General features: G+C 26.6%; 1 protein-coding gene across 1 annotated transcript; it reads right to left on the reverse strand.

Moving 5' to 3' along the window:
- Positions 1-13,040: 13,040 nt before the first annotated feature.
- LOC149056091 (zinc finger MYM-type protein 1-like) lies at positions 13,041-13,949 on the reverse strand. The gene has a single exon (XM_089227006.1). The coding sequence runs from the start codon at positions 13,947-13,949 to the stop codon at positions 13,041-13,043; it is 909 nt and encodes a 302-aa protein (XP_089083132.1).
- Positions 13,950-15,062: the final 1,113 nt, after the last annotated feature.

A 15,062-nucleotide genomic window follows, 5' to 3' on the forward strand; every position in this document is an offset into this window, starting at 1 on the left:
ATTGATTAATGTAACACACAAAAAAACAAAAAAAAAAAAAAAACACACACACATCATTGTAAAATCAATACATTCATCACTCCGTTCAGAATCTCAAAGAATTCACTACCATATTAATTTGGCAAGATTTCAGTAGTGAAACTGCAGACTATTGCAACAGACATGTCTGACATAAAATTTTTATACATATAAAAAACCATGAAATAACTCGCAATGCGTATTCCGGATTTTCTTATCACTTAAATTAAAATTATTTTATTACTATAATAAACATAATATACAAATTCGACATCTAAAATAACTGAAAGAAACAAAAAAAAAAATCTAAAACAATTGGTTTGTTTGGAATAAGAATGGCGTGAGTGTAATTTATATATATAAAAATTAAATATCTATCTCCTACCTATATGAAAAAATAAGTATTTGCTTTAAAACCCTAGCTCTACTTATTATAATTGTCATGACCTTATGATTAACAATATTACTATGCTACGAAGATGTGTTTAATGAGATTGTGGTGGCACATGATTGGCATATTGGTGGCTTTTGCCGTAGATAATTAATTAATTATAACAAATAACAAATTTGTAATTAATTATTAGTTTCGTATTCGGAGATACCTTTTGACTTGGAATTTTACAAACTAGCTGTCGCCCGACATGGTCGGCACGGAAAATTAATGTGTACACTGTTTAACTTAATTTTAACTTTAAAAAGCAGTACCTAATCACATTTATTTAATAGTTCATAAAGAAATATATCTTAGTAAAAATATGCATGTGCTTCTATCTAATATTTAAACACCATCTTAAATATTCTTAATCGATAATCAAATAAATAAATTTAAAAAAAATAATTAAAATAATACCAAGGTACTTTATTTTGTTATACATAATTTTAATATAAAGTTATGCATTATTTCGGTATAGTTATCTCATTTCATTATTGCCCGATGCCCTGCAATGAACAGATTGTATACAAGGGTATCGTTGATACAAAAGTAGTATTATAATATATACCTAGGTATCTATGGATTTCTCTTCTTGAATTAGTACAATATAATCCATGGCGATTGTCAAAGTCGTTGCGGAGGACGCAGTCTATTAAAGATTCTAACATTTCAATTAGATAGCAAAGTAGACATGAACGAAAAACATCCTGTTTTCCGTTTAATCTTTTTTTTCATAAATCACATTATTTTTAGACTTCAATTCAGCAGTACCTATCTGATGCGTTTCCATGTCAGCGTCGGAGTGCATACACGTCGCGGACACTAACAAAGCCCAAAATAATTGATATTTAAGGTAAGTTTGTTTTAATACCAATTCTTTTGCGACTTAATATTATAAAATAATTGAGGTACACGTTCGTACACTTTTACAATGGTGATGTTTGCAAAGAGTTCTTCACCTATGCATTTGAAACTAAAAACTACAGTAGGCACTTTAAACATACTTTATATTGTGACTTTTTCAAATATAATAAAATATTCCCTTGAACCCAAAAAGTCAGACTTATTATGGCCTTTTAAAATTTTTTAAATAAATGCAAGACTGTCATATTTTGATATGTGGCTGTATTGCATACATAAATTAATTTTCAGACATACCAAAATATGGCAGTATTGAATTTAAGCTATGTTTATGTTTGTGTCATATATCCATTTATGGCAGTATTGAACTTTGAATTATTAATGAATAATAAAATATTATTAACTGTTAGTTTTTTTGAAATTTGATTAAAATTATTGTTGTGTTATTTTTTATAATTGCACAGGTAATATATATAAGGATGAAAATTAATCATTTAATAGTTGTAGATATGTAATCAATATCTTTAAAAATAATTTACTATAAAACACAAAATAAAAAATAAAATACTACTTGTCTTTAAGTCAATAAGCTTATTTTTATGTATCAAAGTAACAATAATAATATGACAAATTAAAAAAAAATATATTCTAAGCTGATAATGGCTATAAAATTATCAAATGCTTTTGAACAAAAGTACAAGTCTATAACATTATTTACGAATTTGAATAATTTATTATTATTTTAATAATATAGGTAATACTTGTTTGAAATACAATGTAAAAAAAAAGTTACTCATTATAATTATCATGGCCTTATGTTTAATAATATTAAGCTACCTATGGCTTTGAAAATAAATAAATAATAAGTCTAATTTTATTATATAAATTAATCACCATCTTCATAGTTTTTTATTATTATTATTATTTTATTAGTATTTGTTATAGGTATTATCAATTTCAGATATTTTTAAGTTTTTATAAAAATGATAATAAGTATCTGGAATAAGTCTTGCTATGCGCGATAAAAATAAATCTTTTTTATATGTAAGATTCCAGGCTTTTCAATAAATGCAAATTTCATATGTAATGTATGTTCGATAATTTTATTTTTGAATTTCTATTTTTCTTTATAACTATAATTTCTTGATAATTTGCTTGCCCATAAGTTGTTTAAATTGTTGTAAAAACAATTTATCAGGGAATTATTTTTTAACTTTAATTAATTTTTAATATCTCTCTATAAAACCATTTGACCGATATTATTTTTATTAAAGTTGTTACAAAAATCTTTACTATGACACCTTGTTCTAGTTAAAATGTCATCAAATTCTGATTTTAGACCTTTCTTATGATGTTCCTGAGCTTTTATTTTCCTTCCAGTCCTTGTCTTTAATACTATCATCAAAATCTTCACTATCTAAATCTGTAAACAGAATACAAACTGTGTTGTAACATAAAGTTCATATAAACACGAGATCATTGAGATCAACATAAAATTATTATTTATTATTAGAGTCAGTTATTTAATCACACTAAGTTTCCATTGGCACCTACTAGCTCAATGAAATTTTGTGAACTTTCATTTGATTTGTTTGAATGTGTCATGTGTGGTTTTCAATGGTAAATCGTCAAAAAAAATATTATAATAATATAGCTTGTAAAAAATTGCAACTGTGTAGCTGCTAAGTACCTACTTACTGTTCTCGTATTCATGTACTTATCACTGAAGATGTAGTATTTAACCATCCAATATTACTTCATTTGTAATATTAAATTCTGCATTTTTAATAGCTGTTAATATTTGCATAGAACAATAATAAAATTAAATTAAAATTTATGGTTGATAAGGTTTTGTACATTAGAAATTATCAGAAAATGATTAATAGAATGAATTACATTCCGTATTTATTACGGTATATAATATTATACAAAATATATACAATAAGCCAACAACTGACATAGATTAATATATTATTACCTATTTATACATTATATTTATAATTCATATTGCTTAAAAGTTAAACCATTTAAAATTAAATTAAATTTTTACAGATTTATAGGTAAACAATTTTATATATATATATATATATATATATATATATATTTTTTTTTTATTGAGCATATTCACATCGACAACACTTATTTACAATAATGATATAATATAATATGTAGGTACTGATACAATGGTAAGTTATTTAATTAGGATAAAACATTTTTTTTTTTTATATATATAAGATTGAACAATTTTGTTTTTCTTAAAAAATTAATTATGTCTAGGTTTTTTTCATGAATAGGTTATTTTATATTTTACGTAGGTACCTAATTCAATAATTTATTAAAATTGCATTTATTATTTATTTTCTAAAAAAACACAATATATCAAAAATTAATAAATAATAAATTGGAATAATATTTTTAAAAATTATCGAAGTAAAATAAATAAACATTAATACAAGTAATTATAATTAATCTTTACGTTATTAATATAAAAACGAACCGGTAGGTACCCGAGTTTTAGTAGATAACTTGTTGTGGTTAGTGAACTAGTGAAGAAATAATAAGATCTTGAATAAAATATAAAAAATAAATAAATTAACACATTATAACTAGGCAGGGAAGATAAAAATTAAACATTAACCGGATTATTTTAGATATATAATACCTGTAATGCATAAAAGAAGCATGCTCGTAATCAATAATCAAACAAAAATAGGCTAAGAAAAATAATATATTATATTATAATTTAAATTTAAAATTACAAATATTTTTTGGTTATTGTTGTATCACATTTAATTATTTAAATGAACATTATTCATAAGCGTGAACCTCCTTGGTAATAGATTTTTTATTGAAATATTACATATCTTTGGATTTATCCTATTAGCGTAACATAATATTATCTGTGGCAATTGTCTTTTCAGAATCAGAAGTGGCAGTCGATTAAAGATTATAAAATTATAATTTCAATGAGCACTAGAGCAAACATGAACTTAAAATATTTTGTATTCCGTATAATTTTAATTTCATAATTAATAATATTTTCAGACTTCAATTAAGTATCCGATGCGTTCTTACGTCGGTATCGGAGTGTACCCATACACGTCTCGGATTTCACCAAAACCCCGAAAAAGAGTCGATGTTTGAGGTAAGTTTATTTTCATATTATTTTGAGGCTTGAATCTTATGTTAGGCTTTAAATAAATATTTAACGTCACGAAAAATATATTCCCAAGTTCCAAGTATCGTTGACGCATATTTTATTTCTAAGCGCTAAATTAAGAAATACGCGAGATCGAATAATAAAAACGCACTGCATCGTTTTTCAGGTTGCCAGACGTATAATAATTATAATTTCATAATTACAACCTAAGTATGTGTTTGTAATCGACATTTTTCAATTTTTGTTTAGTTAGTTAATTGTAATATCCGTTTTAACTGATAACTCCAGTCTCCAAAACTCACAGGGATCAATTTTAATTCGTAAATGATAATTTGTTCGAAATCCAACGTCAGAAGTCAGGAATTTAGAATAAAATATATTTTATTTCAATAAATTATGTATATTGTATATTATAGATATTTATAGTTATGACGCATAAAATTTTCTCTATAGCTATTTGATGCAAAACTTATGGAAAACTTAGTGTTAAATTTTATAACCTTAGATATAAATACAAACAATATTATGAATCTTGAACTACAAAATAATTTGCAAATATTCACGGTTTTGACGAATTTTTGTCAATATTTGAAATTCAAATGCTAATTAAAATTTAATTTGAATTTCCGGAAAACATTTTTTTTTGTGATAAAGAATGACAAATTTGTAATGAATCTTGTATTAAATTTTCAAATCTTAGATTTAAAAAGAAAAAATGTTTATGAATTTCTAGCTTAAAACAATTTGCAAAATTTTGTGATTATCACGTATTTTGTCAAAATTCAAAATTTGAATGCTTATAAAAAAAATTGTGACTATGAATTTATTTTATTTTTCAACTGCTATTGTAACAATATGTTAAAAGCCTTATATTAAATTTTCAAGATTTTCTACCCAAAAAATAAATTTTTATCGATATTAATTTTAAAAAAAGCGAGTAAGTCGTGGATGTCGCTCTGCTGTACAGTAGGTTACTGTAATGGATGGGATTAAATTTGAATGCAATGATAGGTATCATTGTATACGAAAAACGATTCTGAACGGAGATTATTTGTCAGTCTAGGATATATTATATTTAAATATTGTCATATATTCTATTTTGAAACAAATAAATTATTTTTCAATTAGGACGCATTTTGAATAAGGCATGGTTAATAAATTTTTCCAAAAACATTGCATGTAGTTATCATAATTCCTAATACCTTATATAATCATAGATATACATATACCTGGTTTGAAGATAAATCGTTATCATTACTTATACTTTTTGAATAATAACAAATATTTAAAATCGTTTCAGGATAAATCGTTATCGGTACGCTATTTCGTAAAAATTTAAAATTCAAACGCACTTAAAATTTTTCCTATAATGATGCTTCGAGTTTTCTCTATAGCTACTTGAAGGAAAACTTATGGAAAACATAGTGTTGTATTTTCAATCCTTAGTTATAAACGCAAACAATTTTATGATTTTTCAACTTCAAAATTACTTGCAAATTTTCGCGTTTTTGACAGATTTCGTAAAATTATGATCTATAAACGCTTATTAAAAAAATCGTGACTTACGATTTTTAATTTTTTTTAGCTTACAATAAGAACAGCTCATAAGGAACCTTGTATTACATTTTCAAGTTTTTTTGGTCGTCCAACATTTTTTTACCGACACTTCAAAAAAAAATTCTCAAAAAAGTCGAAAATTTCAGTGGTCTATAAATAACTCAAAAAAAGTCGAAAATTTTTGAAAATAAAATTGTATATAGAAAGAACTGCCATAAACATTTGGTGAAAATTTCAAGTATTTACAGTGATTAGTTTTTGAATTACAACCATATAAAAAAATCGATTTGGTTGAAAACTGATTTTGCGTAAAAATTCCCGTTTTTCTGTCATTTTTTTTTTGTTTTTCTCGATTTTTTTGAAAAATGTTGGAAAATGTTTACTTTTGACCTCTATAATGCACCAAGGATCTTCACTTTTACATCGGAAACCACCCCCAAAGTTTGAAATCGAAGCATTATTTCGACTAGTTATGCTGTACACAGACACAAAAAAAAAAAAAAAAAAAAAAAAAAACACATCATTGTAAAATCAATACATTCATCACTTCGTTCAGAATCTAAAACTAATAATGATCGAAAATTGCATATACCTATGAATAGTTCAACTTAAGTCAAAATTTTTTGAAAATTTCATGGTGGATAGAATATACTTATATAAACATTCGATGAAAATTTCATGTATCAATGGTCATTTGTTTTAAAGTTACATCAAAAATCAAAATCGATTTTGTCAGAAAACTGATTGTGCGTAAAATTTCTCGTTTTCCCCTTAATTTTTAGTTTGTTCATCCCAATTATTTATAAAAATATTAAGAATACTTTTGATATAATTATTATAATTTTTTAATCACTATAAGAATAACCTATGAGAAACTTCATATTAAATTTTCAAGTATTTTGATTGGGCCAAAAAAATTTTATTGACACTTCAAAAAATATTTTTCAGAAAAACTGAAAATTTCTATAAATATCTCAAAAAAAGTCAAAATATTTTGAAAATTAAATCATATAAGAAAATGCCAATCTAAATAAGTGGTGAAATGTTCAAGGATCTATACTTTTTGAATGATAACAAATATTTAAAATCGTTTGAGGATAAATCGTTATCGTTATGCTATTTCGTAAAAATTTAAAATTCAAACGCACTTAAAATTTTTCCTATAACGATGCTTCGAGTTTTCTCTATAGCTACTTGAGGGAAATCGTATGGAAAACTTAATGTTGTATTTTTAATCCTTAGTTATAAACACAAACATTTTTTGATTTTTCAACTTCAAAATTGCTTGCAAATTTTCGCGTTTTCGACAGATTTCGTAAAAATTTGAACTATAAACGCTATAAAAAAAAATTTTGCTTATGTATTCTTATAATTTTTTAATCACTATAAGAATAACTTATGAGAAACATTGTATTCAATTTTAAAGTTTTTTTATAGGGCCAAAAAGTTTTTATCGACAATTTTATCAACATTTCAAAAAATATTTTACAGAAAAATATAAAATTTCAGTGGTCTATAAATAACTCTAAAATTAAACTGTATATAGATTACACTAACATAAACATTTGGTGAAAATTTCAAGTATTTACAGTGATTAGTTTTTGAATTACAACCATATAAAAAATCGATTTTGTCGAAAACTGATATTGCGTAAAAATTCCGTTTTTCTGTAATTTTTGATTCTGAGCGGAGCGATTTTTTTTTGTGTCTGTCATCACGTTTTGGGGCAGTAAAAGTGCTTCGATTTTTGACTTCAGTACGTTATTCGATCAAAAAGTGAATCTAGTTGGTACTTTGGTGGTCAAAAGTGAAAAATTCTTAATACTTTTTTAAATAATCGAGAAAAACAAACTAAAAATTAAGGGAAAAACGGGAAATTTTACGCACACTCATTTTTCGACAAAATCAGTTTTTGGTTTTTGAAGTAATTTTAAAACAAATTAACATAGATACATGAAATTTTGACTGAATGATTATATAAGTATATTCTATCCACCATGCAATTTTCAAAAATTTTTGACTTAAGTTGAACTATTCATAGGCATTTGAAATTTTCGATCATTATTAGTTTTTTTAAAATTAACATTGATAAAAATTTATTTGTTTGGCAGAAAAGCTTGAAAATTTAATACAAGGCTCTTAACATAATTTTACAATAGCAGTTGAAAAATAAAAGAAATTCATAGTCACAATTCTTTTTTATAAGCATTCAAAGTTTGAATTTTGACAAAATACGTAAAAATCACGAAAATTCACAAATTATTTTAAGCTAGAAATTCATAAAAAATATTCTTTTTAAATCTAAGATTTGAAAATTTAATACAAGATTCCTTACAAGTTTGTCAATCTTTATCACAAATAAAAAGTCTACCGGAAATTCAAATTAAATTTTTATGAGCATTTGAAATTTAAATTTTTACAACATTGGATTTTCACTGGATTTCACATATAGTGATTTCCTTATTTTGTAGTAACTCTAAAAGTCTAAAACAAATGACCGCAGATACTTGAAATTTTCACTGAATGTTTATATAGGCATTTTATATATTTGATAAAATCTTCAAAATATTTAGATTTGTTTTGAGCTGTTTACTGACATTTTAATTTTTCAACTTTTTTCGTTTCTTTTTCTATAAATATCGATAAAAATTTAGTTATTCGGTAGAAAAGCTTGAAAATTTAATACAAGGCTTCTAACACATTTTAACAATAGCAGTTGAAAAATAAAATAAATTCATGGTCACAATTTTTTTTTACAAGGATTCAAGGTTTGAATTTTGACAACATACGTAAAAATCGCGAAAATTCATAAATTATTTTATGCTAGAAATTCATAAAAAATTTTCCTTTTATATCTAAGATTTGAAAATTTTATACATGGTTCCTATCATATTTTTACAATAGCAATTGAAAAATAAAAGAAATGCGTAGTCACAATTTTTTTTTACAAGCATTCAAAGTTTGAATTTTGACAACATATGTAAAAATCACGAAAATCACGAAAATTCGCAAATTATTTCAAACTAGAAATTCATAAAAAATTTAAATAATCTATAATATATCCTACACAGATAAACCGTCTTCTCTCAGAATCGTTTTTCGTATACAATGATATAATATCATTGGATTCAAATTTAATTCCATCCATCACAGTAACCCACTATTGTAATCTACTGTACAGTAGAGCGACATCCACGATTTACCCGCCCTTTTTTGTTGTTTTTCTCGATTTTTTTAAAAACTGTTGGAAAATGTTTACTTTTGACCTGTATAATGCACCAAGGATATTCACTTTTACATCGGAAACAACCCCCAAAGTTTGAAATTGAAGCATTATTTCGACTAGTTATATGCTGTAGAGACACACAAAAAAAAAATACACATCATTGTAAAATCAATACATTCATCACTTCGTTCAGAATCTAAAATGAATAGGTCAGAAAATATTGTTGAATATTTTATTGAAATTTCAGAGATGGTATTCGTCAGTGAAGATTTGCCAAGTAAATATCATATTCGTTGTGAAGCCTGTGTGAAATGTATTAACAATGTTTCGAAGATGAAGTTTTATAGTAGATTCAGATATTGGGTAAGTGATTTTCTATTTTTCAGTAGGTTTATTTTTATTTATTGATCAGGGGATAGATTTCTTGCAATTTTTAAATTATTCGTTTTATAACCACTGGTATAACACTACTCAAGTTATCAATAAAATCATGATAAAAATTAGGAAATTGGTCAGGTATAATATTTAAAATTTTTTTTTTTAATAATTTCCTCAATGATATTTAAATATTTTCACCAATTATCAGGTACGATGACCTGTAGGTACTATAGGGACTGGGAGTTTGAGAGTGGGGTCAGAGAAGGATAAAGAGATAGGGGGAGAGAGAGAGAAAGAGAGAGAGGAGAGAGAGAAGAGAGAGAGAGAGTGAGAGAGAGAGAGAGAGAGAGAGAGAGAGAGCGAGAGAGAGAGAGAGAGAGAGAGAGTGAGAGAGAGAGAGAGAGAGAGAGAGAAGTAGTATAGAGAGATGGTAGAGAAGCAGAAGAAAAATCGAGAGAAAAAGGGTGAGAAAGAAAAGGAGGGATAGTAAGAGAGATAGATAAAAACGGGTAGAGGGGGAATGTCAGACGAGTGAGTGTGAGAGAGATAGGTGAGGGGGATGGTGTGAAAGTGATAGAGTGAGAGAGAGGTAGTGTCAAAGGGAGATGATAAGGTTAGGTGGGGGAACAGAACAAAAAGCGAGAGAGAATTGTGAGAGGTTGTGAGAGACACTGAGATAGGTGAAGGGGAGGGCGTGATAGGGATAGGAAGAAAGAGGGGTAGTGGCAGAGAGAGAGGATTAGGTTAGGTGGGGGGAAGGGGAATAGTTAGGTAGAATAGTTATGTTAACAATTCTGAATATGTAAGAAAGGATCTTAAATTGCAAAGGTCACTCGACCCTTTGAGTGATACTACCAGGATAGGTAAGGTTTACAACCTTCGACTTATGGGATAGAATAAAAAGAGAAGGTTGGTTAGGCCGATTAAGAGGATGTCAGTGGAATTTTTTTCCGACTCATGCGCAATATATCAAATTTTTTGTTCACTATAATCTTAATAATTTCTAAAATTAGAGAAAAATGAATGGTTAGATTTTTATCTAGGGCATATCATAGGCTTATTATACTTAAATTATTAAATGAGTTATGAGTATTTTAAAGTGTTCATAACTCGCTTCAAATATAGCCTATAAGATGCTCTAGGTATTAATCATAAGTATCTTAAAATTTTAAAAGAGGCCATTTCACTCTAATTTTAGAAATTATTATGATTATAGTGAACGTAATATTTGCTATGTTGTGCGTGGGTCAGAGAGAAAAAAAAAGAAATGCACTGACATCCTCTTAAGTGTTATCAAGTCAAAAAAGCTCTTGATTGTTGATTGTTTACATTGTTATAAGTCTTGTACAAAGTATGACTTTGTCATTACATATTTTGTTAAAATATCACATCAATCAAATGAATATTATCTTTAAAATAACAAATTTTATTTTTATATACAAATTTACAATTTCATTAAACATATTATAGTAAATAGCCTTATTATGAAAAGTATTGTAATGCTCAATAAAAAAAAGTATTAGAGTTGTGGCTTGATAAGTAAAAAAAATTTAAATATTATAAATTCACATTCTCAAAATATTCATCTTAGGACTTCAATTTCAAAATAAAATATTTGAATATTTTTGTTTAATATTACTTTACAAGATTGTACTATGATTGTGATTAAAAAAATAAAATTAAAAGTAGGCATGATTGGAAGTAAAAGTTATAATTAATAACTGTAGAGCTAGGACTTTTAAGTACTTACTAATAATTCATCAAATACATTCAGTTAAATATGCCTTAAAAAATATTACATTCTTTTATTTTTGTAGCTAATGTACACTATAAAAATTACTTAATTAAATATTTTATGCATTTTATCATATGTTTATATATATATATATACCACGTGTCCCACAAAACAGGGTAGGTACACTTTATCACTCATTACCCTTTAATTATACCCTGTAATCAATCATAAATTCAAAAAATTATTATTTTAGTTGAGTGTTGGAATCTATACTAGTGTTAATCGTACCTATAATTTTTCGACTAGTCTAATGGAATTTTTAAATTTAAGATTTTAGAAATAAAACAAAATTTTTTTGTTGTTCACGTATGTATTTATTATTTGTAGGTATTCAATATTTTAAGTGACATACGTGTTGTTGTAGTAATTAGCTATAAAAATAAAAAACATTCTTGAACTTGATGAAAAATAGACGTACAAGTACTAATTATCTCATATAATAGATATGGTTTCTATATTATGTTAAAAAAGTAAATTTTGGACCTAAAGGTCAACACATCGACTGTCGTTGCTAGCTCCCGGATGGGCGACCACCTGGGTTCTTATTGACGAATCCTAGTCTTATTTACATGTGTTTAAAACCAAACAGTAAAATCTGGTATATGCACTGCACACTAGTCGTATACTGTATTTTGGGGGTATGGTGTGGCGCGGTGGTTTGCCGTGGTCAAACATTGCCTGGCGTCACTAGCTCCTGGATGGGTGACCACCTGGGTTCTTAGTGACGAATCCTTACCCCACATACTCACGTGTTTCTAAACAAACACACGCAATATGGATGTATAATTGCCGAAGGATTTGTTTAAAAAAAAAACTTATATTATATAATAATAAAAATAATAAGAAACCAATTGTACATTGTTTAAGTCTATATGAGATATTATACTTCATACTATAACTTTTTAATAATAATAATTAACAATAAGTATGTAATTTGAGATATTTTAGATGATTAAATTTTCTTCTGGACACTTGATCTTTGTCACAAAAAATGTACAGACACTGTGATGTAAAGATTACCAATCACACAGCAAAATATTATGTTGAAATAATAAATAATAATATTTTATTGTAGAAAAGATTGTGTAAACATTTTTTTTAGATCGTTTCATTTAAAAAATTTTCAAAATCGTAATAATTCAATTTCCGGTGTCTAGGCAGGCACGGCGCCAGAATTTTTTTTCTAGGGGGGCGGTAAAGGGCAAGTTAATTTTTTGAAGGGGCATAATGCATATTCAACAATTTTATTTATTTCAATAACAATAAAAAAAATGTTAAGTAATGATTTATGTATCAGTGAACACAGTAATACTGTATAAGTGCATTTTTAAATATAACATAAATTTATTACATACCTAATAGTAATATTTGAAAATAAAAAATACAATTAAAGGACCTACAATTTAAATATAAAAACATTTAACTGTATAGTTGCATTTCAGCATGAGACATAATTGAATATAATATAATAGTAATTACTAAAATTTAAATATGAAAACATTTTTAAATGTATAAGTGCATTTCTGCATATAAAATAAATTTAATATGTATATAATAGTAATATTTAAAAATAAAAATAAAATTCCAAGTAAGATTAAATTAAGAAAAAAATTTAAATAAGCATTATCTTTCTATTGTGATGAGCAGCAGAAAACTTGTCCACAACCTTTTCCATATCTAGGTTTTTGGAAATGTTTTTTTCAATTGAAAGAATTGCTATATCTGTTAGTCTTGAGTTAATCATTTTATTTCTTAAATAAGTTTTGATTTGTCGGAGACTAGAAAAAGTTCTCTCCACTCCGGCACTGGAAGGAGGTATGATAATTGCTATGGTACATAGTAAATATAGTTCAGAAAAAGCCAATTTGTAACATTCTAATAAATGCATGAAATCGAGTATAGTGTTAATTTTAGTTTTTTTTTCTATCTGATGTCTTTTTATGAGTTTCGGTATTAACTTAAGTTCAGATTCCAAGCTTTCAATATCAACATCATAATGCTTAGCAAAAGGTAATAATATTTGAAAGTCTAAAAAGGATTTATTTTGAGGATTTAAGGAACTTATACCAGATAATATTGGATTATTATCAGAAAATCTTCGTTGTAGTTCATTGATCATTCTATCAATTACAGGATTAAATATGATTATCTTTACATCATTCTTACACATAACGGTCCTATTTTTAGATGTCGGTAGTTCTGTAATATAAGATGAAAATCTAACAGGCAATTTACGATGAGTTCTTCTACACATTAAGTTTTCTTCAGGTAATAGAATGTTATTATTTTCCGCAAACAAAACAACTTTTTCTAAAAGCTCATTAAATAATCTGTCAACTGTTCGAAATTCCTTAAGATAATCAATTAATGATTCAACCATTATACAACTAGTTCCTATATCTGAATTGGGAAATTGTAAATAATCAGATACAATTTTTATTTGACTAAATGTATCACAAAAGAGATGTAAACAAAAAATAAATTCAAAATTAATGTGTTCTAAAATAGATTTTGCCTCCATACTTCTATTTCTTAAATTTCCACCGAAGACATTAATAATTATTATCTGTTATTCTGTTATATCTAAATACAAACGATATTATTCAATGCGGGTATATATATACAATGAACAATATATGTCGTGCAATAACAAGTCAGGGAAACCGACTAATAGACGAACGCTGCTATTTTTAAACATTTTGAATCGTGCCACTTTTATCGATAAAGTAGAGTGAACAATGAAGATAGTCATCTTATTACGATTACGAAATAATACGTCTATCAAAAATAAATACATTCGTAAACTGTATTAACTATAAAGTATAGCGTTACAGTGATTGTATAATAATCATCGATTAAAAATTATGAGAAAATCTGGTGGCCATGGCTGGTTATTCGAAATCACAGAATATTACTTGTGTTCAAAAACGTTTATGTTATAATAGTTGGGGAACTAGCTTTGTCTAGTGCTCCATGGTCACACACCAGTTAATAAGAGTTAAAATATCTGGGGGGGCGAGAGCAGGGCGAGAACTTATCCTGGGTGGGCAATCGCCCCCCCTCGCCACCCCTTGGCGCCGTCCCTGTGTCTAGGGTCGTTTTTATTAGGTACCATATAAAAATAAAAATAAAATTACCATTATGGTACCATCCGACTTTTTTGGGCCCAGAAAAGCACGATAACTATAATTTTGGTGTGTTGGAAGGGGAAATAATTTAGATATTACACAATTTATGTAATAATATTACAAAAGTTGTTTTGCTTTAATGAGGATGTCGCACTCTTATTCTCTTCAACAGGACTTTTGTAAGTCGGAAACAATACAAACACATAAAACTTTAATAATTATTAGTTATTAATTGTACAATTTACATCCAATCAATCATACTTGCGAGTTTAGATGACAATTTTTGATTAGGACTTGATAGAATGTACTATGGATGTCTTAACAACAGCCCCCCTCACGTATACTGTATAGGTACTCATTTATGCACTTATCGCGGCCAGACACTCGTCGTCATATAGATATGTGCTTAAAGTTATATACATCAAAAAAATGGGCATGACTCTATCCATAATATATTATCTAAGAAGCAGTTGCACTAAAAATCTAGTAGGGAGAAAAATATTTCA

Source organism: Diuraphis noxia, unplaced genomic scaffold (genome assembly GCF_037042655.1).
Source record: "Diuraphis noxia isolate RWA-SAM2 unplaced genomic scaffold, SU_Dnox_SAM2 contig0004, whole genome shotgun sequence".
NCBI classification, from domain to species: domain Eukaryota; kingdom Metazoa; phylum Arthropoda; class Insecta; order Hemiptera; family Aphididae; genus Diuraphis; species Diuraphis noxia.

Bases quoted from the DNA above. Each gene is read 5' to 3' on its own strand.
- LOC149056091 (XM_089227006.1), bottom strand. From the start codon at position 13,949: ATGGAGGCAAAATCTATTTTAGAACACATTAATTTTGAATTTATTTTT.